This window comes from Ranitomeya variabilis, chromosome 2 (assembly GCF_051348905.1).
Source record: "Ranitomeya variabilis isolate aRanVar5 chromosome 2, aRanVar5.hap1, whole genome shotgun sequence".
NCBI classification, from domain to species: Eukaryota; Metazoa; Chordata; class Amphibia; order Anura; family Dendrobatidae; genus Ranitomeya; species Ranitomeya variabilis.
In genome coordinates, this window is record NC_135233.1 from 277,019,741 (window position 1) to 277,047,004 (window position 27,264).

General features: G+C 43.3%; 2 protein-coding genes and 1 long non-coding RNA gene across 3 annotated transcripts in view; 2 read left to right on the forward strand and 1 right to left on the reverse strand.

The window, feature by feature from the left end:
- The window catches only part of IL2RG (interleukin 2 receptor subunit gamma), a 109,617-nt gene extending 99,172 nt beyond the window's left edge, over positions 1-10,445 (forward strand). The window contains exon 8 of the mRNA XM_077284985.1: positions 8,011-10,445. Within this exon, the coding sequence (XP_077141100.1) occupies positions 8,011-8,148 (138 nt within the window). The 3' untranslated portion in view covers positions 8,149-10,445. The remainder of the gene's footprint in view (positions 1-8,010) is intronic.
- Positions 1-24,183, forward strand: part of FOXO4 (forkhead box O4) — a 291,021-nt gene extending 266,838 nt beyond the window's left edge. Inside the window, exon 4 of the mRNA XM_077284987.1 lies at positions 23,928-24,183. The gene's annotated coding sequence lies outside the window, so the exon portion shown is untranslated. The remainder of the gene's footprint in view (positions 1-23,927) is intronic.
- Positions 576-21,007, reverse strand: LOC143805522 (uncharacterized). The gene is made up of 3 exons (XR_013221263.1): positions 20,936-21,007; positions 20,058-20,159; positions 576-684 (listed from the first exon to the last, which is right to left on the reverse strand). It is a non-coding gene; the product is annotated as an uncharacterized LOC143805522 (long non-coding RNA).
- Positions 24,184-27,264: the final 3,081 nt, after the last annotated feature.

A 27,264-nucleotide genomic window follows, 5' to 3' on the forward strand; every position in this document is an offset into this window, starting at 1 on the left:
TGTGGCATTCAGGAGAAATTGTGCATTTTCTCATTACTCTTTGTGAAAATAAAAAAATTGAGACTAGAGCAACATTTTAGTTGAAAGAACGTAATTTTTCATTCTTTAGTGTAAGTTTGCTATTATTTCTGTGAAGCACTTGAAGAGTTAACAAACTTCCTGAATGGGGTTTTGAATACTTGGAGAGTTGCAGTTTTTAAAATGGTATCACCTAATACTGTATGTAAAAATTGCTACTAGACTTTTAACCCTTGTAACATCCTAAAAATATAAAAGGATGTTTGAAAAATGAAGCCAACTTAAAGTATATTTATGGGAAATTACATTTCTTAACAATTATGTATGATATGACTATCTGTTCACAGTACATAAAAATTAAAAGTTTGAAAATTACATGTTTTTTAAAAAAGATTTGTGGTAAAATTTCCGATATTTTCATAAAAGAATGCAAAATGTATTGACCTAAAATTACCACTAGCATAAAGTACAAAGTTGCATGAACAATCTCAAAATCACTAGGATTAGAAGGTGCTAAATAGCTTGAGATAACCTTTAACAATCAAGGTGGGAGAAAGGAAAAAGGCGCGTAGTGAGTGAGTATGGACGCTAATTTCAGTATACAGTATGTTTGTATGAGGTATAGGCGCCCAAGCTGCCATCCTATAGGGTCCTTCCAAATGGAATCTAGAAAAAGTAGAGAAGACACTGGTTCAGTGCAGAAATAAATGGCATTTTGTTATTCCAATAAAATCCAGTTTATACTCGCTACATACTGGCTAATACATTTTTTCGACAAACACAAAGTATACCTGCAGCGCTGAAAGTGTTTCCTGTTTCCACAGTTCATTCTCTAGGATTGAAAGAAGCTTTCCCAACTATTACCACATTAAATTGACATATGTCAGGTTTAAAAAATGGGGCTCTGTCAGGAAGATGAAAAAAGGCTTCAACTGTAAGGGGTTAAAGAGAATCTTTCAGCAGTTGGATCATGTTGAAGTAGCCACATCATGGAATAGTGGCTGCAGAGCTTAATAAAACATCACCAGATATTTGTCTATGGGAGCGGGCACTTCTTCCCTTGTATGAAGTTGACCAATAAAGAAGTTGTCACACAGAAGAGAAAAAGAACACATCAAAAAAAGTCAAAAGAACATTCCTTCTCCTGTGAGACTTGTTGTGACAGATTGCTCTCTCAGATCTCAGTGCAGAGCTGTGTGTGACAAAAAATGCTGGGAGCAAGAGCAGAGATGGGTGCGATTACTAACACTTCTTCATGTAATCACACACAGCTCTGAAGAGAGACCAGTGAGGAGAGCAGACTGTTTGTCATTACATCACGTCTCACACAAAAAACATGTATGGCGCTGCAGAGTGCTGCATTTTTTGCTTGAGTGTATATGAATTGGTGACTCTAGGTTACTACCTTTTCACACTTAGTCTGTTTGGATGTGAGGGTCAGTTTTTTTAAAATTTGTATTCATTAGCCTTCTGACTGAGCACTCCGCCTTTTAGCCACAGGTGTTTTTAATCACAGCAGGACCACTACCCCTTCACAGAGAGATAGATTTTAGTCTAAGAGAGGACTCATATTAGGTTCCCATACAGATGAAGACTTTATTCTATGAGAGGAATGGCACTGCTAGGTCCTGGAAATGAGAAACGCCTTAACGTGGCTTTCAGGTACACATGAATTGGCCAATTTCTGCTCTACGATTTCTCAATTTTTCATATTTCTAATGCACTAATGCAATTCGATTTTCATATTTGCATGCTATGGTGCTACAGTGTGCTGCCTTTTTTATTTGAGTGTATATGAGTTGGTGACTCTAGGTTAGCACCTGTTCTGTTGTGGATTCTGTTGGTGGGCTCCCTCTGGTGGTTACTGCTGGTACTGGGTGACTTTGGTGGGTTGCGGCCTTTGGTTTCCACCTGTCCATCAGAGGCTGGGTGTTTCCTATTTTACCTGGCCTTTCTGTCATTTCCCTTGCCGGCTAGCAATGTGTTCAGATGTGCTCTGTTTGGTTCCTGCCTACCTGCTCCCAGATCTTTCAGGATAAGCTAAGTGCTGATTTTCAGTTGTTTGGTTTTTGGTCCAGCTTGCTTAGAATGTCTCTATGCTAGCTGGTTGCTCTAGTGGACTGAGGTTCTCCCCATGTGCCATGAGTTGGCATATGGGTTCTTGTAATCTCAGGATGTTTTTTTTTGATTAGGGTTTTTTGCTGACCGCTCAGTCCCCTTTTGTATCATTCTGCTTTCTAGTTTTCAGCGGGCCTCTATTTGCTAAAGCTATATACATCATCTCTATGTGTGTGCCTTCCTCTCATTTCACCGTCAATACATGTGGGGGGCAACTATACCTTTGGGGTTAATTCCTCTGGAGGCAAGTGAGGTCTTGTTTTCTCTGCAGTACTAGTTAGCTCTTAGGCTGGTGCGTGGCGTCTAGAACCAACGTAGGCACGCTCCCTGGCTATCTCTAGTTGCGTTTGTCAGGCGTAGGGCAGCGGTCAGCCCAGGTTCCATCACCCTAGAGCTCGTCCGATATTTGTTATACTTTGCTTGTCCTGTGTTATCCCTAGCCATTGGGGATTCATGACAGTATAGCCGGCCCACAAAGTGTTAATTGTTTGGGCTGAAGCAGGAGGAAAAGAAGTGTTCAAGGAAAATTTTATTTTTTATTTTTTTTTCCCTTCAGAGTTTTGCTGCCTAGCCCTTAATTGCTGTCTAGCTGCTTCTTACCTCCTCTTAACCCTTGAATGGCACTGATCTTAGCTGTTTATCATGAATGTCCAGAGTTTGGCTTCCAGCCTGAGTAATCTCGCGGCAAAGGTTCAAAACATACAGGATTTCGTTGTTCACACTCCCATGTCTGAACCTAGAATTCCTATTCCAGAGTTTTTTTCTGGAGATAGATCTACCTTCCTGAATTTCAGGAACAATTGTAAATTGTTTCTCTCTTTGAAATCTCGCTCCTCTGGAGACCCTGCTCAACAGGTCAAGATTGTTATTTCGTTCCTACGGGGCGACCCTCAGAATTGGGCATTTGCATTGGCACCAGGGGATCCTGCGTTGCTCAGTGTGGATGCGTTTTTTCTGGCATTGGGATTGCTCTATGAGGAACCTAACCTAGAGATTCAGGCTGAAAAGGCTTTATTAGCCCTCTCTCAGGGGCATCATGAAGCGGAAATATATTGTCAGAAATTTCGGAAATGGTCGGTGCTTACTCAGTGGAATGAGTGCGCCCTGGCTGCAAACTTCAGAAATGGTCTTTCTGAGGCCATTAAGGATATTATGGTGGGGTTCCCTGCGCCTACAGGTCTGAATGAGTCTATGGCTATGGCCATTCAGATTGATCGGCGTTTACGGGAGCGCAAACCCGTGCACCAGTTGGCGGTGTCTTCTGAACAGGCACCTGAGACTATGCAATGTGATAGAATTCAGTCCAGAAGTGAACGGCAAAATTATAGGCGGAAAAATGGTTTGTGTTTTTATTGTGGTGATTCAGCTCATGTTATATCAGCATGCTCTAAACGCACAAAAAGGGTTGATAAATCTTTTGCCATTGATACTCTGCAGTCTAAGTTCATTTTGTCTGTGACTCTGATTTTTTCACTGTCTTCCATTTCCGTCGATGCCTATGTGGATTCAGGCGCTGCCCTGAGTCTTATGGATTGGTCATTTGCTAAACGCTGCGGTTTTAGTCTAGAGCCTCTGGAAGTTCCTATTCCTCTGAAGGGAATTGATTCTACACCATTGGCTATGAATAAACCGCAGTATTGGACACAAGTGACCATGCGCATGACTCCCGTTCATCAGGAGGTGATTCGCTTCCTTGTACTGTATAATTTACATGATGTACTAGTGCTTGGTCTGCCATGGTTACAAACTCATAATCCTGTCCTGGACTGGAAAACAATGTCTGTGCTAAGCTGGGGATGTCAGGGGGTTCATGATGATGCACCTCCGATTTCTATCGCTTCATCGACTCCTTCGGAGATCCCTGCGTTTTTGTCAGATTATAAGGATGTTTTTGAGGAGCCTAAGCTCAATTCGCTCCCTCCTCATAGAGAGTGTGACTGTGCTATAGAATTGATTCCTGGCAGTAAGTTCCCTAAGGGTCGTTTATTTAATCTGTCACTGCCAGAGCATACTGCTATGCGGAATTATATTAAGGAGTCCTTGGAAAAGGGACATATTCGTCCATCTTCGTCCCCTCTGGGAGCAGGTTTTTTTTTCGTGGCAAAAAAAGATGGTTCCCTGAGGCCTTGTATAGATTATCACATTCTGAATAAGATTACAGTCAAATACCAGTATCCATTGCCATTATTTACTGATTTGTTTGCTCGCATTAAGGGGGCTAGGTGGTTCACTAAAATAGATCTTCGTGGTGCGTATAATCTGGTGCGGATAAAACAGGGTGATGAGTGGAAAACCGCATTTAATACGCCTGAGGGCCATTTTGAGTATTTGGTAATGCCTTTTGGACTCTCCAATGCTCCGTCAGTCTTTCAGTCCTTTATGCACAATATTTTCCGTGAATATCTGGATAAGTTTATGATTGTGTATTTGGATGATATTTTGGTGTTTTCTGATGACTGGGAGTCTCATGTTCTACAGGTCAGGAAGGTGTTTCAGGTTTTGCGGGCCAATTCTCTGTTTGTGAAGGGCTCAAAGTGTCTCTTCGGAGTCCAGAAGATTTCTTTTTTGGGGTACATTTTTTCTCCTTCTACTATTGAGATGGATCCCGTTAAGGTTCAGGCTATTTGTGACTGGACACAACCTACATCTGTTAAGAGCCTTCAGAAGTTCTTGGGGTTTGCTAATTTTTATCGTCGGTTCATTGCAAATTTTTCCAGTATTGTTAAACCTTTGACTGATTTGACTAAAAAGGGTGCTGATGTTACTGATTGGTCTCCTGCGGCCGTGGAGGCCTTTCGGGAACTTAAGCGCCGGTTTCCTTCTGCTCCTGTGTTGTGTCAACCAGATGTTTCACTTCCTTTTCAGGTGGAGGTTGATGCTTCCGAGATTGGAGCGGGGGCGGTTTTGTCACAGAGAAGTTCTAATGGCTCGGTGATGAAGCCATGTGCTTTCTTCTCTAGAAAATTCTCGCCCGCCGAGCGCAATTATGATGTGGGTAATCGGGAGCTTTTAGCTATGAAGTGGGCATTTGAGGAGTGGCGTCATTGGCTTGAGGGTGCTAAACATCGCGTGGTGGTCTTGACTGATCACAAGAATCTCATTTACCTTGAGTCTGCCAGGCGTTTGAATCCTAGACAGGCTCGTTGGTCATTATTTTTTTCTCGTTTCAATTTCGTGGTTTCATACCTGCCAGGTTCAAAGAATGTGAAGGCAGATGCTCTTTCCAGGAGTTTTGTGCCTGACTCTCCTGGAGACACTGGGCCTGCTGGTATCCTTAGGGATGGGGTAATATTGTCCGCCGTATCCCCAGACTTGCGACGCGCATTGCAGGAGTTTCAGGTGGATAAACCGGATCGGTGTCCACCAGAAAGACTGTTTGTTCCGGATGATTGGACCAGTAGAGTCATCTCCGAGGTCCATTCTTCTGTGTTGGCTGGTCATCCTGGAATATTTGGTACAAGAGATTTGGTGGCCAGGTCTTTTTGGTGGCCTTCCTTGTCTAGGGATGTGCGTACCTTTGTGCAGTCTTGTGAAGTGTGTGCTCGAGCTAAGCCTTGCTGTTCACGGGCTAGTGGGTTGTTGTTATCTTTGCCCATCCCGAAGAGGCCTTGGACGCACATTTCCATGGATTTTATTTCTGATCTCCCGGTTTCACAGAAAATGTCCGTTATCTGGGTTGTGTGTGACCGCTTTTCTAAGATGGTTCATTTGGTGCCCTTGCCTAAGTTACCCTCCTCCTCTGAGTTGGTTCCTTTGTTTTTTCAGAACGTGGTTCGTTTGCATGGGATTCCGGAGAATATCGTTTCTGACAGGGGATCCCAGTTTGTGTCTAGATTTTGGCGGACGTTTTGTGCCAAGATGGGCATTGATTTGTCTTTCTCGTCTGCATTCCATCCTCAGACGAATGGCCAGACGGAGCGAACTAATCAGACCTTGGAAACTTATTTGAGGTGTTTTGTTTCTGCTGATCAGGATGACTGGGTTGCTTTTTTGCCACTGGCCGAATTTGCTCTTAATAATCGGGCTAGTTCTGCCACGTTGGTCTCTCCTTTTTTTTGTAATTCGGGGTTTCATCCTCGTTTTTCCTCTGGTCAGGGGGAATCTTCGGATTGTCCTGGAGTGGACGTGGTGGTGGACAGGCTACATCAGATTTGGAATCAGCTGGTGGACAATTTGAAGTTATCTCAGGAGAAGACTCAGCAGTTTGCTAATCGCCGTCGCCGCGTGGGTCCCCGACTTCTTGTTGGGGACTTGGTGTGGTTGTCTTCTCGTTTTGTCCCTATGAAGGTCTCTTCTCCTAAGTTCAAGCCTCGGTTCATCGGTCCTTATAGGATCTCGGAGATTCTTAACCCTGTATCTTTTCGTTTGGATCTCCCAGCATCGTTTGCTATTCATAATGTGTTCCATCGGTCGTTGTTGCGGAGGTATGAGGTACCCGTTGTTCCTTCGGTCGAGCCTCCTGCTCCGGTGCTGGTGGAGGGAGAATTGGAGTATGTTGTTGAAAAGATCTTGGATTCTCGTGTTTCCAGACGCAAACTCCAGTATTTGGTTAAGTGGAAGGGTTATGGTCAGGAGGATAATTCCTGGGTGGTCGCCTCCGATGTTCACGCGACTGATTTGGTCCGCGCCTTCCATAGAGCTCACCCTGATCGCCCTGGGGGTTCTCGTGAGGGTTCGGTGACCCCTCCTCAAGGGGGGGGTACTGTTGTGGATTCTGTTGGTGGGCTCCCTCTGGTGGTTACTGCTGGTACTGGGTGACTTTGGTGGGTTGCGGCCTTTGGTTTCCACCTGTCCATCAGAGGCTGGGTGTTTCCTATTTTACCTGGCCTTTCTGTCATTTCCCTTGCCGGCTAGCAATGTGTTCAGATGTGCTCTGTTTGGTTCCTGCCTACCTGCTCCCAGATCTTTCAGGATAAGCTAAGTGCTGATTTTCAGTTGTTTGGTTTTTGGTCCAGCTTGCTTAGAATGTCTCTATGCTAGCTGGTTGCTCTAGTGGACTGAGGTTCTCCCCATGTGCCATGAGTTGGCACATGGGTTCTTGTAATCTCAGGATGGTTTTTTTTGATTAGGGTTTTTTGCTGACCGCTCAGTCCCCTTTTGTATCATTCTGCTTTCTAGTTTTCAGCGGGCCTCTATTTGCTAAAGCTATATACATCATCTCTATGTGTGTGCCTTCCTCTCATTTCACCGTCAATACATGTGGGGGGCAACTATACCTTTGGGGTTAATTCCTCTGGAGGCAAGTGAGGTCTTGTTTTCTCTGCAGTACTAGTTAGCTCTTAGGCTGGTGCGTGGCGTCTAGAACCAACGTAGGCACGCTCCCTGGCTATCTCTAGTTGCGTTTGTCAGGCGTAGGGCAGCGGTCAGCCCAGGTTCCATCACCCTAGAGCTCGTCCGATATTTGTTATACTTTGCTTGTCCTGTGTTATCCCTAGCCATTGGGGATTCATGACACTGTTCACACTTAGTTTGGATATGATGGTCAGTTATTTAAAATTTGTATTCACACAAGAGAAAGTCTGTTCTAAGTTATTGTTGGGGTTGCGTTATTTTTTTCTTGCATGACACCTCCAGTTTATGATTGGTCAAATTCACAAAGTACATGCCCCAAAAGAAAGATCTCTGCTAATGCCCAGGTGGACTTATCATAAATTATAACCTAAACCTTACAAGTTAATATCTTTGCAGCAGAGATGAGAAATAACAAAATAAAAACTTTGTTTTATTCTGCTCTGCAGCCACTATTCCATGATGTGGCCAGTTTAACATGCTCAGACTGGCGAAAGGTCCCCTTTAAGCTATCAAATTACACTTGAAAATGTAATAAATCTAATAACTGTTCATATTAAGTTTCATAATGCTTTTTTGTTATAGGAATGGCTCGGCATTTCAAAAAAAGATGTGGAGAACTTGCAGACCAATTATACTGAGACGCTTTGCACAGTCACTGAAGACCCTGACTGCACTGGGCCAGATGGGAAAAATCCTACAATAACCTCCCCTACAAAGTGACTCACATGCAAGCAAATCAGTGCGGGGCAAAGAGTTAGCTGCACAGTCTTGTAAATAATGGCCAATGCTTAATTATTTGGAGTGTTTTCGGGCATTGTTGTAGTTGCTGGCCTTTGTTTTATACTTGAAGTGATAGCGACAGTTTTGATAATTATTCCTTTTTTACAGATATGACAGTTCTTACCTCAAACATACAACAGCTTAAAGTGAATGGATAAAGACTCAATGTAATAATTAGGTTAATGAAGCAATTGTTTATAGTGTACATTCGAGGTAGACAAAGTACATTTTATGTCCTCCCTTATTAGACTTTTGTAGCCTGCTGTTTAACCCTTAAACATTGAAACTCTGAATCTCAAAGTGCAGCGGAGTACACTTTCCAGTACAACTGTGCACAATTTTCTTCTTTTCTTAGTACCAGTCACATGCAGATTTACAGGTGCTTCTCACAAAATTAGAATATCATCAAAAAGTTAATTTATTTCAGTTCTTCAATACAAAAAGTGAATCTCATATATTATATAGAGCCATTACAAACAGAGTGATCTATTTCACGTGTTTATTTCTGTTAATGTTGATGATCATTGTTTACAGCCAATGAAAAACCAAAAGTCGATAAGAACACCAGCTTGAAAAATGATTTTAAAATCCGAAATGTTGACATACTGAAATGTATGTTCTGTAAATGCACTCAGTACTTGGTCAGGGCTCATTTTGCATCAATTACTGCATCAATGTGGCATGGCATGGAGGCGATCAGCCTGTGGCACTGCTGAGGTGTTATGGAAGCCCAGGTTGCTTGGTTGCTTTGATAGCAGCCTTCAGCTCGTCTGCATTGTTGGGTCTGGTGTCTCTCATCTTCCTCTTGACAATACCCCTTAGATTCTCTGTGGGGTTAAGGTCAGATGAGTTTGCTGGCCAATCAAGCACAGTGATACTGTTGTTTTTAAGCCAGGTATTGGTACTTTTGGCAGTGTGGAGAGGTGCCAAGTCGTGGTGGAGAATGAAATTTCCATCTCATAAAAAGCTTGTCAGCAGAGGAAAGCATGAAATGCCCTAAAATTTCCTGGTTGATGGCTGCGCTGACTTTGGTTTTGATAATACACAGTGGACCTACGCCAGTAGATAACATAGCTCCCCAAACCATCACTGATTGTAGAAACTTCACACTAGGCCTAAAGCGGCTTGGATTGTGGCCTCTCTACTCTTCCTCCAGACTCTGAGTAACCCCTGTTGTTCTGTCTTAGTGGTGTTGGTGTGTGCATCTGTATGTTGCCAGGTCCCTTATCCTTAGGCTGGGTTCACATTGCGTTCCTGGCGCCCTTTAGACGGACTACGTTACACCGTGGCATAACGTGGTGTAACATAGTCCGTTAACGCCGCCATTGAATGCAATGTCTGACGCATCACTAGCGCACGCCCACAATGGGCGTGCGCTAGCCATGTGCCGTCATTGAGTGACGGACCCTGAGACGCGGGCTGCAGCGTTTCCGGGTCAGTCACTGCTAGTGCAGATAGAGCTAGCAGATGCTCTACCTGCGCTAGTGCGATGCAACGTCGGCACTTGAGTTAACAGCAGCCCGTTAGCGTATGTGCTGAACGGGCTGCTGCTAACGCAGTGTGAACCTAGCCTTTGTCTGTTAACATTATTCCATTATCCTGTGTTCACGTTAGCCTAGTATAGATTAAATATTGAAACCACGGCTGCGGTACCTATACCCGGTCTCTTGGTCCCGGTGCGGCCAATCCTGTTTCCATTGTCCATGGTCCATGTGCAGCCAGCTCCAGAACTGTCTCCTAATATCTACGAGTGTGAACAAGAACCTATCTTCAACATCCAAGTTGTCCATACAGTCCAGCAGTCTCTGTATCATGCTATTCAGAGACCTCGGTCACGTCTCCCTTTGTCAGTGAACCCCAACACCTGGGATCGGAAGCTGCAATACCGGCGCCTGCCTAGGAGTAGTACCTGGTGACTACCTGCAGCCTAGTCTGTCTCCACCATCAGAAGCTCCAGCGAACACCAGGTAGCCACTTAGCTAAGCTCCTTAATAGGCAAGTCCGGCCCCGTGGCACAGTGGGTCCACGAACCACATGCGCTTCCTGCGGGTGTGACAGATTGCAGTTAATTATTCCAAAGGGTGCGCAACCAAATATTAAGCTGAGGGTGCTAACATTTTTTTATGGCCAATTTTTTGGGTTGAAATGATGTCCAACTTGACTTTTTTTCCGTTTTTTTGTGTTTCAATTCACACAAACTAAATAAATGTATGAAATAAACTTGTGTATAACAAAAATGTGTAATTGCAATAATTTTCTGGGAGACATACTTAATTTTTTGGAACAATTTCAAGGGTGCTAATACTTTTGGACATGATTATAAATATATATATATATATATATATATATATATATATATATATATATATATATATATATATATATATATATATATATATATATATACATACATACATAACCCCTGGCAAAAATTATGGAATCACTGGCCTTGGAGGATGTTCATTCAGTTGTTTAATTTTGTAGAAAAAAAGCAGATCACAGACATGGCACAAAACTAAAGTACCGTATATACTCGAGTATAAGCCGAGATTTTCAGCCCAAATTTTTGGGCTGAAAGTGCCCCTCTCGGCTTATACTCGAGTCATGATCGGTGGTGGGGTCGGCGGGTGAGGGGGAGAGGGCGCTGAGGCATACTCACCTAGTCCCGGCGATCCTGTCGCTCCCCCTGCCCGTCCCACGGTCTCCGGGTGCTGCAGCTCTTCCCCTGAGCGGTCACGTGGGACCGCTCATTAGAGAAATGAATAGGCTGCTCCACCCCCCATAGGGGAGGAGCCGCATAATTCATTTCTCTAATCAGCGGTGCCGGTGACCACTGACAGAGGAAGAGGCTGCAGCACCGAAGACCAGCTGTCCGGGGGAAGGAGCGGGACGCCGGGAGCAGGTAAGTATCGCATATTCACCTGTCCTCGTTCCACACGCCGGGCGTCGCACCATCTTCCCGGCGTCTCTCTCTCTCCGCACTGACTGTGCAGGTCAGAGGGCGCGATGACGCATATAGTGTGCGCGCCGCCCTCTGCCTGATCAGTCAGTGCAGGGAGACGCCGGGAAGATGGCGCCGAGGAGCTGCAAGCAAGACAGGTGAGTATGTGTTTTATTATTTTATTGCAGCAGCACAGCTATGGGGCAATAATGGACGGTGCAGAGCACTATGTGGCACAGCTATGGGGAAATAATGAACGGCGCAGAGCACTATATGGCACAGCTATGGGGCAATTATGAACGGTGCAGAGCACTATATGGCACAGCTATGGGGCAATGGTGCAGAGCACTATATGGCACAGCTATGGAGCAACGGTGCAGAGCACTATATGGCACAGCTATGGGGCAATGGTGCAGAGCACTATATGGCACAGCTATGGGGCAACGGTGCAGAGCACTATATGGCACAGCTATGGGGCAACGGTGCAGAGCACTATATGGCACAGCTATGGGGCAATAACGGTGCAGAGCACTATATGGCACAGCTATGGGGCAATAACGGTGCAGAGCACTATATGGCACAGCTATGGGGCAATGGTGCAGAGCACTATATGGCACAGCTATGGGGCAACGGTGCAGAGCACTATATGGCACAGCTATGGGGCAATGGTGCAGAGCACTATATGGCACAGCTATGGGGCAACGGTGCAGAGCACTATATGGCACAGCTATGGGGCAACGGTGCAGAGCACTATATGGCACAGCTATGGGGCAATGGTGCAGAGCACTATATGGCACAGCTATGGGGCAACGGTGCAGAGCACTATATGGCACAGCTATGGGGCAACGGTGCAGAGCACTATATATATGGCACAGCTATGGGGCAACGGTGCAGAGCACTATATATATGGCACAGCTATGGGGCAACGGCACAGAGCATTGTATATATGGCACAGCTTTATGTGGAGTATCTATGGGGCAACGGTGCAGAGCATTGTATATATGGCACAGCTTTATGTGGAGCATCTATGGGGCCATAATGAACGGTGCAGAGCATTATATGTGGCACAGCTTTATGTGGAGCATCTATGGGGCCATAATGAACGGTATGGAGTATCTATTTTTAATTTTGAAATTCACCGGTACCTGCTGCATTTTCCACCCTAGGCTTATACTCGAGTCAATAAGTTTTCCCAGTTTTTTGTGGCAAAATTAGGGGGGTCGGCTTATACTCGGGTCGGCTTATACTCGAGTATATACGGTAATTTCAAATGGCAACTTTATGGCCAAGTGAAGAAACACTAAAAGAAATCAAGAACAAAAAATGTGGTAGTCAGTAATGGTTACTTTTTTCAACCAAGCATAGGGAAACAATTATGAAATCACTCAATTCTGAGGAAAAAATTATGGAATCATGAAAAACAAACAAAAAAACTCCAAAACATCACTAATATTTTGTTGCACCACCTCTGACTTTTATAACAGCTTGCAGTCTCTGAGGCATGGACTTAATGAGTGTCAAACAGTACTTTCCATCAATCTGCCTCCAACTTTCTCTGATTGCTGTTGCCAGATCAGCTTTGCAGGTTGGAGCCTTGTCATGGATCATTTTCTTCAACTTGCACCAAAGATTTTCAATTGGATTGAGATCCGGACTATTTGCAGGCCATGACATTGACCTTATGTGTCTTTTTTCAAGGAATGTTTTCACAGTTTTTGCTCTATGGCAGGATGTATTATCATCTTGAAAAATGATTTCATCATCCCAAAACATCCTTTCAATTGATGGGATAAGAAAAGTGTCCAAATATCAACATAAACTTGTGCATTTATTGAAGATGTAATGACAGCCACCTCCCCAGTGCCTTTACCTGACATGCAGCCCCATATCATCAATGACTGTGGAAATGTGCATGTTCTCTTCAGGCAGTCATCTTTATAAATCTCATTGGAACGGCACCAAACAAAAGTTCCAGCATCATCACCTTGCCCAATGCAGATTCGCGATTCATCACTGAATATGACTTTCATCCAGTCATCCACAGTCCATGATTGCTTTTCCTTAGCCCATTGTAACCTTGTTTTTTTCTGTTTAGGTGTTAATGATGGCTTTCGTTTAGCTTTTCTGTATGTAAATCCCATTTGCTTTAGGCGGTTTCAAACAGTTCGGTCACAGACTTTGACTCCAGTTTCCACCCATTCATTCCTCATTTGTTTTGTTGTGCATTTCCTGTTTTGGATACATATTGCTTTAAGTTTCCGGTCTTGATGCTTTGATGTCTTCCTTCGCCTACCAGTATGTTTGCCTTTAACAACCTTCCCATGTTGTTTTATTTGGTCCAGATTTTAGACACAGCTGACTGTGAACAACCAACATCTTTTGCAACATTGCATGATGATTTAAGTGTTTGATAATCCACTCTGTTTGAATTTACATCTCTTGTGTTGGAGCCATGATTCATGTCAGTCCTCTTGGTGCAACAGCTCTCCAAGGTGTGATCACTCCTTTTTAGATGCAGACTAACGAGCAGATTTAATTTGATGCAGGTGTTATTTTGGGGTATGAAAATTTACAGGGTGATTCCATAATTTTTTCCTCAGAAATGAGAGATTCCATAATTTTTCCCCTATGTTTGGTTAAAAAAGTGACCATTACTGACTGCCATATTTTTTGTTCTTGATTTCTTTTAGTGTTTCTTAACCCCTTCATGACCCAGCCTATTTTGACCTTAATGACCTGGCCGTTTTTTGCAATTCTGACCAGTGTCCCTTTATGAGGTAATAACTCAGGAACGCTTCAACGGATCCTAGCGGTTCTGAGACTGTTTTTTCCGTGACATATTGGGCTTCATGTTAGTGGTAAATTTAGGTCGATAATTTCTGAGTTTATTTGTGAAAAAAACGGAAATTTGGCGAAAATTTTGAAAATTTTCACATTTTTAATTTTTATTCTGTTAAACCAGAGAGTTATGTGACACAAAATGGTTAATGAATAACATTTCCCACATGTCTACTTTACATCAGCACAATTTTTGAAACAATTTTTTTTCTTTGCGAGGAAGTTATAAGGGTTAAAATTTGACCAGTGATTTCTCATTTTTACAACAAAATTTACAAAACCATTTTTTTTAGGGACCACCTCACATTTGAAGTCAGTTTGAGGGTTCTATATGGCTGAAAATACCCAAAAGTGACACCATTCTAAAAACTGCACCCCTCAAGGTGCTCAAAACAACATTCAAGAAGTTTATTAACCCTTCAGGTGTTTCACAGCAGCAGAAGCAACATGGAAGGAAAAAATGAACTTTTTAGTCACAAAAATGATCTTTTAGCAGCAATTTTTTTATTTTCCCAAGGGTAAAAGGAGAAACTGGACCATGATCGTTGTTGTCAAATTTGTCCTGAGTACGCTGATACCTCATATGTGGGGGTAAACCACTGTTTGGGCACACGTCGGGGCTCGGAAGGGAGGGAGCACCATTTGACTTTTTGAACGCAAGATTGGCTGGAATCAATGGTGGCGCCATGTTGCCTTTGGAGACCCCTGATGTGCCTAAACAGTGGAAACCCCTCAATTCTAACTCCAACACTAACCCCAACACACCCCAAACCCTAATCCCAACTCTTGATATAACCCTAACCCCAACACACCCCTAACCACAACCCTAGCCCAACACACCTCTAACCCTAATCCCAACCCTAACCCTAATCCCAACCCTAACCACAATCCTAACCCCAACACACCCCTAACTCTAACCATAACCCTAACCACAAGCCTAATCTTAACCCTATTTCCAACCCTAGCCCTAATTCCAACCCTAACTCTAATTCCAACCCTAACCCTAAGGCTATGTGCCCACATTGCGGATTCGTGTGAGATTTTTCAGCACCATTTTTGAAAAATCCGCAGGTAAAAGGCACTGCGTTTTACCTGCGCATTTACCCTGGATTTTCAGTGTTTTTTGTGCGGATTTCACTTGCGGATTCCTATTGAGGAGCAGGTGTAAAACGGAATCCGCACAAAGAATTGACATGCTGCGGAAAATACAACACAGCGTTTCCGCGCGGTATTTTCCGCACCATGGGCACAGCGGATTTGGTTTTCAGTAGGTTTACATGGTACTGTAAACCTGATGGAAAACTGCTACGAATCCGCAGCGGCCAATCTGCTGCGGATCTACAGCCAAATCCGCATCATGTGTGCACATAGTCTAATCTAACCCTAACTCTTGGTCTAACCCTAATTCTAACCCTAATCCTAACCCTAGCCCTAACCCTAGTGGGGGAAGAAAAAAAAATATATATATTTTTTATTTTTATTATTGTCCCTACCTATGGGGGTGATAAAGGGGGGGTTCATTTACTATTTTTTTTATTTTGATCACTGTGATAGGTTTTATCACAGTGATCAAAATGTACCTGGAACGAATCTGCCAGCCGGCAGATTCGGCGGGCGCACTGCGTATGCACCCGCCATTTTGGAACATGGCGGTGCCCATGAAGAAGACGGATGGACACCGCGAGGCTCGGTAAGTATGAGGGGGGGAGATCAGAGCACGGGGGGATCGGAGCACGGGGGGGTGGATCGAAGCATGGGGGAAGCGGACAGGAGGACGGGGGAGCAGACAGGAGGACGGAGGGGAGCGGACCACAGTACGGGGCAGAAAGGGGGACTGGGGAGGTGATTGGTGGCGGTGGGGGGGGCAGATTAGGTTTTCCAGCCATTGCCGATGATATTGCAGCATCGGCCATGGCTGGATTGCAATATTTCACCATTTTCATAGGTGAAATATTACAAATCGCTGATTGGCTGTTTCACTTTCAACAGCCTATCAGAGCGATCGTAGCCACGGGGGGGTGAAGCCACCCCCCCCCTGGGCTGAAGTACCACTCCCCCTGTCCCTGCAGATCGGGTGAAATTGGAGTTAACCCTTTCACCCGATCTGCAGGGACGCGATCATTCCATGACGCCACATAGGCGTCACAGGTCGGATTGGCACAGACTTTCATGACGCCTATGTGGCGTCAAAGGTCGTGAAGGGGTTAATGCCAGAAATTTGCCATTTGAAATGACTTTAGTTTTGTGCCATGTCTGTGATCTGCTTTTTTTCTACAAAATTAAACAACTGAATGAACATCCTTCAAGGCCGGTGATTCCATAATTTTTGCCAGGGGTTGTATAAGTATATATATATATATATATATATATATATATATATATATATACACACTGCTCAAAAAATAAAGGGAACACTTGAACAACAGAATATAACTCCAAGTAAATCAAACTTCTGTGAAATCAAACTGTCCACTTAGGAAGCAACACTGTTTGACAATCAATTTCACATGCTGTTGTGCAAATGGAATAGACAACAGATGGAAATTATTGGAAATGATCAAGACACACTCAATAAAGGAGTGGTTCTGCAGGTGGGGAACACAGACCACATCTCAGTACCAATGCTTTCTGGCTGATGTTTTGGTCACTTTTGAATGTTAGTTGTGCTTTCACACTTATGGTAGCATGAGACGGACTCTACAACCCACACAAGTGGCTCAGGTAGTGCAGGTCATCCAGGATGGCACATCAATACAAGCTGTGGCAACAAGGTCTGCTGTGTCTGTCAGTGTAGTGTCCAGAGGCTGGAGGCACTACAAGGAGTCAGGCCAGTACACCAGGAGATTTGGAGGGGGCAATAGGAGGGCAACATCCCATCAGCAGGACTGTTACCTTAGCCTTTATGCATGGAGGAACAGGAGGAGCACTGGCAGAGCCATGCAAAATGTCCTCCAGCAGGCCAAAAATGGGCATGTGTCTGCACAAACGGCTAGAAACCGACTCCATGAGGATGGTTTGAGTGCCCGATGTCCACAGATGGGGGTTGTGCTCAGAGCCCAACACCATGCAGGACGCTTGGCAATTGCCACAGAACACCAGGATTGGCAAATTCACCACTGGCACCTGGTGGTGTTCACAGATGAAAGCAGGTTCATGCTGAGCACGAGTGACAGAAATGACAGAGTCTGGAGATGCCGTGGAAAGTGATCTGCTGCTTGAAACATCCTTCGGCATGACCGGTTTGGCAGTGGATCAGTAATGATGTGGGGTGGCATTTCTTTGGAGGGCCACACAGCCCTCCATGTGCTCACGAGAGGTAGCCTGAATGCCATTAGGTACCGAAATGAGATCCTCAGACCCCTTGTGAGACCATATGCTAGTGCGGTTGGCCCTTGGTTCCTTATAATGCAGGACAATGCCAGACCTCATGTGGCTGGAGTGTCAGCAGTTCCTGCAAGATGAAAGCATTGAAGCTATGGACTGGCCCGCCAATACTAAAATGAAGATTGCCGATGATGATCCTGCCTGAATTTAAGGGTTTTCCAGAAAGTGATCCTGCGGACCCAGATGAGTATATGAATAACGCAAAGCATATTTAGTCCACTATTTGAACCCATGCTATGGATATATTGGCATTGATGTATTCGGAGTACATAGTGGATGAAGGTTGTGTGATTGAGATGTGACTGATGGGACATCTCAGAGGAAGTGTATATATGAGCATGCTGACTATATACCACTAAATGTTTGATCTGAAGAGTACTATATATGAGACCGAACGATAGTGATTTATTCCTGATACGAGATCGGTCCCACATGATATTGTATTGATATTCCAGGATAAAAGAAGTGCTTTCTGAGGTGAAGTGAACATCTAGATGGAATAATCCCATAAAATGGGTTTGTTTATAAGGACCAGGCTATGATGTTATACCGGGTATATACCTAATGAAACACAAATATCGTGACATACTGTATGCAGTAATCAACAAAAGGACTCTATGAGATACTAATATTTGAGTAAGAAGTCCTGATTATTGAGATAATCTCTTAGGGACGTTCCGAATAGAGAGACTAAGCCCTCAGAAATACATTTAGTGGTATTCATCTTTTTATACTGCCACATTTTTTCATTTTTTTGCACTTCGCACTTTTCTACTGCACGGTTTATATACACTTATGGTAAGATATTTTTAATATAACCCAGTAAAAGTTATGTTTTAATTATTGAATTGATATCCGTTACTACTCCTTAACGTTCCAATAGACTACACCGAATTCAAGCGTGACATCGTGACATCGTAAACTACAGATAGTCAAACCATTCAATCCTTTAGAACACATTTCAGTGAGAATGCTTTCCTTCATCAAGGGTGCAGACATTGAATATTCTGTAACAAATATGCAATTTGTACACTCACTTTTAGGGTATGTGCACACGTTCAGGAATTTTTGCGTTTTTTTCACGTTTTTTATGCAATAAAAACGCGATAAAAACGCATATATATGCATCCTATCATTTAGAATGCATTCCGCAATTCCCAAAAAAATGCATCGCGGTAAAAAAAGAAGCAGCATGTTCATTAATTTTGCAGATTTTTTTGCGTTTTTCACGCTATTTAATGCATTGGGAAAAAACACAAAAAAAAAACGCGCAAAAAAACACGAAAAAAATGCATGCGGATTTCTAGCAGAAATGTCCGTTTTTTGTCTGGAAATTTCTGCAAGAAATCCTGAACGTGTGCACATAGCCTTATAGTGAATCCAATTCTCTCTGTTGTCTCTCACTACTTTTGATAATGAGCATCCAGGTCAATATGTGTCTGTAATAACAAATGATTGTTTTCAGCCAATAAAATTCTTGTCCATCAGTCAGAAAGATTTTTTGGCCTTGTAGAAAAATTGTTCTCTTCAGATGGACATTATCTGGATGCCATATTGTCAGAAAAATCATTCTTATCTGAGTTATTGTTCAAGCAATGAAACATATAGGCTAGTTGTCAGAGTGAATTTTCTGAGGATGATGAATGCTTGCTATATATTATTGGAGATTTAAGAATTAATGAAGAATTATAAAACAATCAGGAAAACGGCTGCTGATTTAATATTTTTATACATGTTAGAGATATGTTTTTATTAGTTTGACCTATTAAAATATTCTTTTTCTATGTCATTGCACAAGTTATGTAAACTTGTGAACTTATAAAGTCTGACCACAGATTTTCAATTGAGCTAAAGTCTGACCTTTGACTAGGCCACTCCAAAACAATTAAATGTTTCTCCTTAAAGTGTGCTGCTTTATCAGTATGCTTTGAGTCATTGTCTTGTTGGAAGGAGAACCTCCATCCCAGTCTAACATCACTGACAGACTGAAACAGGTTTTGCTCAAGAATATCCCTGCATTTCACACCGTCCATCTTCCCCTTGACTGGGTCCAGTGTCGGACTGGGGTGCCATGGGCCCACCAGCAACATTGACTTTGGGGGGCCACTTTTCACCTGCATATAAATAATAGACTACCCTGGTTCACAAATGTACCTATATCTCTATATATTAATAAACTGGGTAGCTTGGTTAATGAATGAGAGGCTGTTTTTTCGGTACAGAGTGAATCAAGAGAATTATGAAAAGTACTGCCCATACAGAAATGTTGGGGGCCAAGATCTGCACTGGGGCCCACCGAGGGATTCCCCAGTTCCCCTATGGGCCAGTCCGAGGCTGATTGGGACCATTTTTCCTGTCACTGCTATCAAAAAACATCCCTCACAGCATGATGCTGCCACAACCATGTTTCACTGTTGGTATGGTGTTCTTGGGGTGGAGAGCTGTGTTAGTTTGGCATCAGACATAGCGTTTACCTTGGTGGCCAAAAAGTTCAATTTTTATTCAATTTGGCCACAGCACCTTCCTCCTTACATTTGGGGAGTCTCCCACATGTATTTTGGCAATCTCAAAACAAGCCTCACAATTTTTGTGTGCAAGTAAAGGTTTTTTTCTGCCCTCTATAGAGTGTATAGATTATTGTGATCATATGGACAGATACTCCAGTCTCCTTCTCCTTCAGAGTTACCTTTTGGTCTCTGTGCTGCCTCTCTGATTAATGACTTCCTTGCCTGGGCTGAGAGCTTTGGTGGGCAGCCTTCTCATGGCAGATTCGTTGTGGTACCATGTTCTGTCATAAAAATATTAAAAATCTCTAAGCCTTAGTGAAGGGGGCACTCGCCGCCACCTCCCTCCTTCCCTCTCACACAGATTGCCAGTAAGGAAGCAATTAGCTGACAGTCTGAATCTCTTGAATGAACTCTACAACACACATAAGGAAGTAGGGAATTATATATAGCTGTAAAGTGAACCATCCGAATTAACATGCAGACAGTTCTTTTGGAAATCAAGCACCTTTGCAGTGTCAAGGAGGATGTCTTTTGTGCATGAAACAGAGGTATATAGATTGGACAAATGTTTTAGACAGGAATGGGTCTTTTCAGAGATTTGGAACAGAGGTTCTTGCATTTACACATAGATAGCACAAAAATGGAATGGGCTTTGTCCACAGTGACACTGCTGTTCCCTGCAAGGCAAATGCTATACATTGACCCAGACATATGTCACTGAAAGAACATTAGAAATATTGGAGTGCATATAGATCCAATAATGATGGGATATACATTTTAAGCTTCAGAACGAATCAGCGAAGAAGATGCATGTTTTTTCATAACTGTAAACCCTGCCCATAAGCCACAAATCAATAGACTATTTAGTGCTGATGCATCACACACAAATCAGATTGCAAAAAAACATTTAAACACAGGTTGTAACAAAATAGGTAAAAATCCAATCCATCATGTGCAAAAGACAATTTGGCCACTAGGGAAACTCACTTCAGATAGGTGTATTATTGTGTTAAAGGATTATTAATCCCTATGTTTCCCCCGATGAAATAATGCTTACCTCTGGTGACAACACCATTCTAGTGTTGTCGACTCTGGCTTTCCCAGGAATCAAGTGACATTGTGATGTCACACGAACCCTGCAGCAAATCACTTCTGGCTTCACTCTTCTCTCCTATTGGCATAATTTACATCACAGGGAAGTGTGAGAGGATTTGTCTGAAGGAGGAGAGCGAAGCAAGCGCTGATTGGCCCACTAGTATTTTCCTATTATTTAAGGTTAGTTTCACACTAGCGTTTTGAGGAGCTGCGGAGGGCTGCGTACTTCCTCCGTGAAGCCCCGCCCTCGGCCGCACCTTTGCTGCTAGCTCCGCCTACTTCTGCATGCGGCCTGTGTACCTATCTTTAACATTAGGTATGCAGGTCGTGCAGCTGTATGCGGATGCTTCCGCATGCGTCATTTCCACGATGCGGCGAAAAAAAGAAATTGCTACCAGCTGCATCCTACGCTGGTCACGCATCGACAAAATGACGCATGCGGATGCTTCCGCATACAGCCGCACGACCTGCGTACCTAATGTTAAAGATAGGTACGCTGGCTGCATGCAGCAGTAGGCGGAGCTAGCGGCAGAGGTGGGTCTGAGGGCGGGGCTTCACGGAGGAAGTCCGCAGCCCTCCACAGCTCCCCAAAACGCTAATGTGAAACCGGCCTTACAGGTATCACTCCAAGAATACTTTTGTCATTTTGGGCATAAAAGTATTTACACCAACAGTCACCAGAGTAGTAGGTGAGAAGCTTTATCACAGCCATTACAAGTTTCTAAAAAAACACAGTGAAAGGGAAAACCTTTTTAATTCCACTATGTTAAAGGGGTAATTGTATTTTTTTTAAATTGATGCCTATCTGCAGGATAGGTGAAAACTTGTGGATCAGTTTGACACACACCAATGTAGAGCACTCAGCAACCTTCGGAAGTCTACTAGGCAATGTTCGTGCGTCCGTCCCACCATTTTCAAAATCTATTCCCGATGATCGATGATCCCAGTGATCAGCAAGTTATTGCTTACCTTGTGGTAACGGCCAAAAATATGCTCAACCATTTAAAGAGAATCTGACATATCAATAAAAGCTATTTACTTGCAGATATAGGATCAGTATACACGTAAATAATGTTAGAATCCTGCCTAACTTACTGGAGGAGCAGTGGCTTCAGGGAGAATATAACTTGTATCTTCCTTGTAGCCTCTTGCTTCCAGTCATTGGGGCAGTATAATGAATGGTTACAGTCACCACTTTTTCCGCTATGAATACGTTGTAATGACTCTGATACGCTGCACACACACGCTGCACACTCACGGTGCACACACACGCTGCACACTCACGGTGCACACACACGCTGCACACTCATGCTGCACACTCACATCCTGCGCACACACCCTGCAGATGTGGTTGCCAATCATAGCCCTGGGGGAGTAATTAATGAAGCTCTCACTGGAACCTCTCCCAGTATCACCTGATGGCTGGAAGCGAGAGGCTACAATAAGGATTTACCGTAAGTTAATTCTCTCCCTGTAGACTCTGCTCCAATAAATTAGGCAGACAGGATTTTAACGTTATTTACCTGCAGATTTTACCCTTTATCAGCAGGTAAAAAGCATATTTGAACAAGACACTTTCCAGTTAATAATATGTTTATTTTAGTGTTATACATTGTACAGGAACAATGTAATCATTCGTATGAGTCCTGCAATTTAGTGTCTAAATTTCACAAATGTTAACAATTGATTATCTGCTGTAATAAAAACCTTCATGTTCTGTTTTTGGTTTAATGTGCGGGTATAATACATATAGTAATTATATGAAGTTCATATAGTAATTATACTATTTAGTACATATAGAATATTGTATTATAATTTAGAAGCCACTTCCATAAAATCAGAAAAGAGGCCGAGAGCTTATTTTACTGTACAGTTGTTATTGCTACACTGCTGCCCTCTAGTGTTATGCAGGTGGAATATGAAGATTGGTGGATAGTTCTAATATGACATTGAAGTTTTATACTATCTTTCTTTTCTATCTATATTGGATCGAAAAGGTCTATACACTTAATTTTAAAATTCCAGGCATTTTTTGTCACATAAAAAAAATCATACAAGAATAATTTCAGAACTTTTCAGGTAAAAAATCATACAAGAATAATTTCAGAACTTTTCATGTAAAAAATCATACAAGAATAATTTCAGAACTTTTTCTAATTTTGACATCACTCAAAATATGTACAATTCACATGAAAAAAACCTGAAATGTTTTCCGGTTGAAAAAAGAAAATTAAAGAACTAAAACAATGCGGCTGCATAAACATGCATGCTCTTAAACTAATACTTTGTTTGAGTGTTGAACTTATGACTGCATTGAGTCTTTTTGGGTAGGAGTCTATCAGCATGGAACATCTAGAATCGGCAATGTTTGCCCACTCATCCTTGCAGTAGCTCCAAATCTGTCAGATTGTGAGGGCATCTCCTGTGTACAGTACCGTCTTCTGGTCAACCCACTGGATTCAGGTCTGGACCTCTCCAAAACTTCCATCTTCTTCTGGTGAAGCCATTCTTTTGTTGATTTGGAGGTATGCTTAGGGTTGTTGTCATGCTGAAAGGTGAAGGGGTCAGGGGTCCGAAGGTTTTAATGCAAAACTGACTGATATTGGAACTGCTCATAATTCCCTCCACTTTATCTAAAGTCCAAATTTCTGCATCAAGCTTTTGTACGACTTGATGTAGCTTTCGGCAAAAAGCCGATGTTTTTCTTTGTAGGAAAAGGCCTGTTTGTTAGGCAATCCCTGCATGTACAATACGATACACTTTACTGATCCTGAGGGAAATTATGCTAACATATTATTTGAGCATGCCCAAGACACTCAGATAGCACCCGAGCATGCTCAGATAACACCTTATCCCAGCACATTCACGCATTGCTAATTTTCACCCATGAGATTCCATTGTTGTGTTCTAAGCTGTTTACGGACCATGGCTTTTGCTGTAAAATGCAACTAAAGGTACCGTCACACTAGGCGATATCGCCAGCAATCCGTGACGTTGCAGCGACCTGGATGGCGATATCGCTGTATTTGACACGCAGCAGCGATCTGGATCCCGCTGTGAAATTGCTGGTCGCTGCTAGAAGGTCTGCACATTATTTGGTCGCTAGGTCGCCGTGTATCGCCGTGTTTGACAGCAAAAGCGACGATACCAGCGATATTTTACACTGGTAACCAGGGTAAACATCGGGTTACTAAGCGCAGGGCCGCGCTTAGTAACCCGATGTTTACCCTGGTTACCAGCGTAAAAGTTAAAAAAACAAACAGTACATACTCACCAGCGCGTCCCCCAGCCTCTGCTTCCTGACACTAAAGCGCCGGCCCTAAACTGAAAGTGAAAGCAACAGCGGTGACGTCACCGCTCTGCTGTTAGGGCCGGAGCTCAGTCAGCGTCAGGATGCAGAGGCTGGGGGACGCGCAGGTGAGCATGTACTGTTTGTTTTTTTAACTTTTACGCTGGTAACCAGGGTAAACATCGGGTTACTAAGCGCGGCCCTGCGCTTAGCAACCCGATGTTTACCCTGGTTACCCGGGGACCTCGGCATCGCTGGTCGCTGGAGAGCGGTCTGTGTGACAGCTCTCCAGCGACCACACAGCGACGCTGCAGCGATCGGCATTGCTGTCGCTATCGCTGCAGCGTCGCTTAGTGTGACGGTACCTTAAGAAAATGTCAGGGATTTCTTACTAGAATGATGGCAGCTATGTACACACTATTATTTAACAGGAGTTTAAATGTGACTGACTAATCCTAAACACAACCACATCCCCAATAATAAGAGGCTGTTCACACTTATGCAACCACATTATTTTACTTTTGCTATTTTTATTTCACCCCTCAAAGTACTTTCAAGTTTTTTTCATTGGATTTTCAGAAATTATTTACATTATTTATTATTTCATTTTTTTATGTGACAAAAACCTAGAATTTTTACAGGGGTGCGTAGAGCTTTTCATATATCCACTGTATCTATCTATCTATCTATCTATCTATCTATCTATCTATCTATCTATCTATCTATCTATCTATCTATCTATCTATCTATCTATGTCCATGTTTCTATTTTTCTGATTATCTATAATCTCTCTCTCTATGTATCTCATTCATTCTAACAATCTATATCTCTATCCATCTATCTCTTTCCATCTCTCTATGCATCTGTCTGTCCCTATCTACAGTGGGGGAAATAATTATTTGATCCCTGGCTGATTTTGTAAGTTTGCCCACTGACAAAGACATGAACAGTCTATAATCTTAAGGGTAGGTTAATTTTAACATTTAACATTAAAGACAGCTGTCTAAAATAGTCACCTTTATAGAAGACTCCTGTCCACAGACTCAATTAATCAGTCAGACTCTAACCTCTACAACATGGACAAGACCAAAGAGCTTTATAAGGATGTCAGGGACAAGATCATAGACCTGTACAAAGCTGGAATGGGCTACAAAACTATATGTAAGACGATGGGTCAGAAGGAGACAACTGTTGGTGCAATAGTAAGAAAAAATGGAAGAAATACAAAATGACTGTCAATTGACATCTGGGGGACCATGCAAAATCTCACCTCGTGGAGTATCCTTGATCATGAGGAAGGTGAGAGATCAGCCTAATACTGCATGAGGGGAACTTGTTAATGATCTCAAGGTAGCTGGGACCACAGTCTCCAAGAAAACCAATGGTAACACTTTACACTGTAAAGGTCTTAAATCCTGCAATGCCCGCAAGGTCCCCCTGCTCAAGAGGGCACATGTGCAGGCGCGTCTGAAGTTTGCCAATGAACACCTGGATGATTCTGTGAGTGATTGGGAGAAGGTGCTGTGGTCAGATGAGAAAAAATTGAGGTCTTTGGCATTAACTGAACTCGCCTATGACCCAAAGAACACCGTCCCCACTGTCAAGCATGGAGGTGGAAACATGTTTTTGGGGGTTCCTCTGCTAAGGGCACAGGACTACTTCACTGCATCAATGGGATGCCATTCTCCAAACCTTAATCCCATAGAAAACTTATGGAGGGAGCTGAAGCCCCGAGTTGCAAGCGACAGCCTTAAAATCTTAATGATTTAGAGATAATCTGCAAAGAGCAGTGGACCAAAATTCCTCCTGACATGTGCGCAAACCTCATCATCAACTACAAAAAATGTCTGACTGCTGTGCTTGACAACAAGGGTTTTGTCACCATTAACTCTTGTTTGCCAGAGGGATCAAATACTTATTTCTCACTGCAAAATCCAAATCCAAATGTACATATTTTATACCCTTAAAATTATAGACTGTTCGTATATTTGTCAGTGGGCAAACTTACAAAATCAGCAAGGGATCAAATACTTATTTCCCCCACTGTATCTATGGTCCAGAGAGGAAGGCCATGAAAGACTCTATCGCAGAAAGTCTGAAAGGGTCATATGAGACCATCCTCACCCCCATTGCTGCGTGGTTTTTCTTTGTAAAGAAAAAAGATGGGGTTTATGCCACGGCTTTGAGTTTCTGTAAACTCAATCGTATCACAGTCCAGGATCCTCAGGATCCTCTCCCTATCATCCCAGACCTCTTTAACCAGATCATAGGACCTCATAGGACCAAAAGGACTTACCGTATATACTCATATATAAGCCGAGAATTACAGCTCATTTTTTTAGGCTGAAAGTGCCCCTCTCTGCTTATACTCGACTCATACCCAGGGGTTGGCAGGGGAGGGGAAGCGGCAGCTGTGTGATAATACTCACTTGCTCCTGGAGCGGTCCCTGCCGTCCCTGGTTCTCTGGGCGCCGGCAGCTTGTTCCTGTAGTGAGCGGTCACATGGTACCGCTCATTACAGTAATGAATATGGACCTGGCTCCACTCCCATAGGGGTGGAGAAGCATATTCATTACTGTAATGAGCGGTACCATGTGACCGCTCACTACAGGAAGAAGCTGCTGGCACCGGGGAAGATGTGCAGGGACCGGGCAGGAGCAGGTGAGTATAACGCAGTGCACGATATTCACCTGCTCCACGTTCCCCGTCCTCTGCAGTGACACTCAGGTCAGAGGGTGCGATGACGCAATTAGTGAGCGCTGCCCTCTGCCTGAACAGTCAGTGCAGAGGATGAGGAAGACACAGTGGCGCCGACGATGGAACGGGGAGCAGGTAAATATAGCAAGTGCCGGGGGCCTGAGAGGTGAGCATGTAATTTTTTATTTTTTTTATCGCAGCAACAGCATATGGGGCAAATATCTGTATGGAGCATCTTATCGGGCCATGTGCAGCATTATATGGGGCAAATATCTGTATGGGGCCATGTGCAGCATTATATGGGG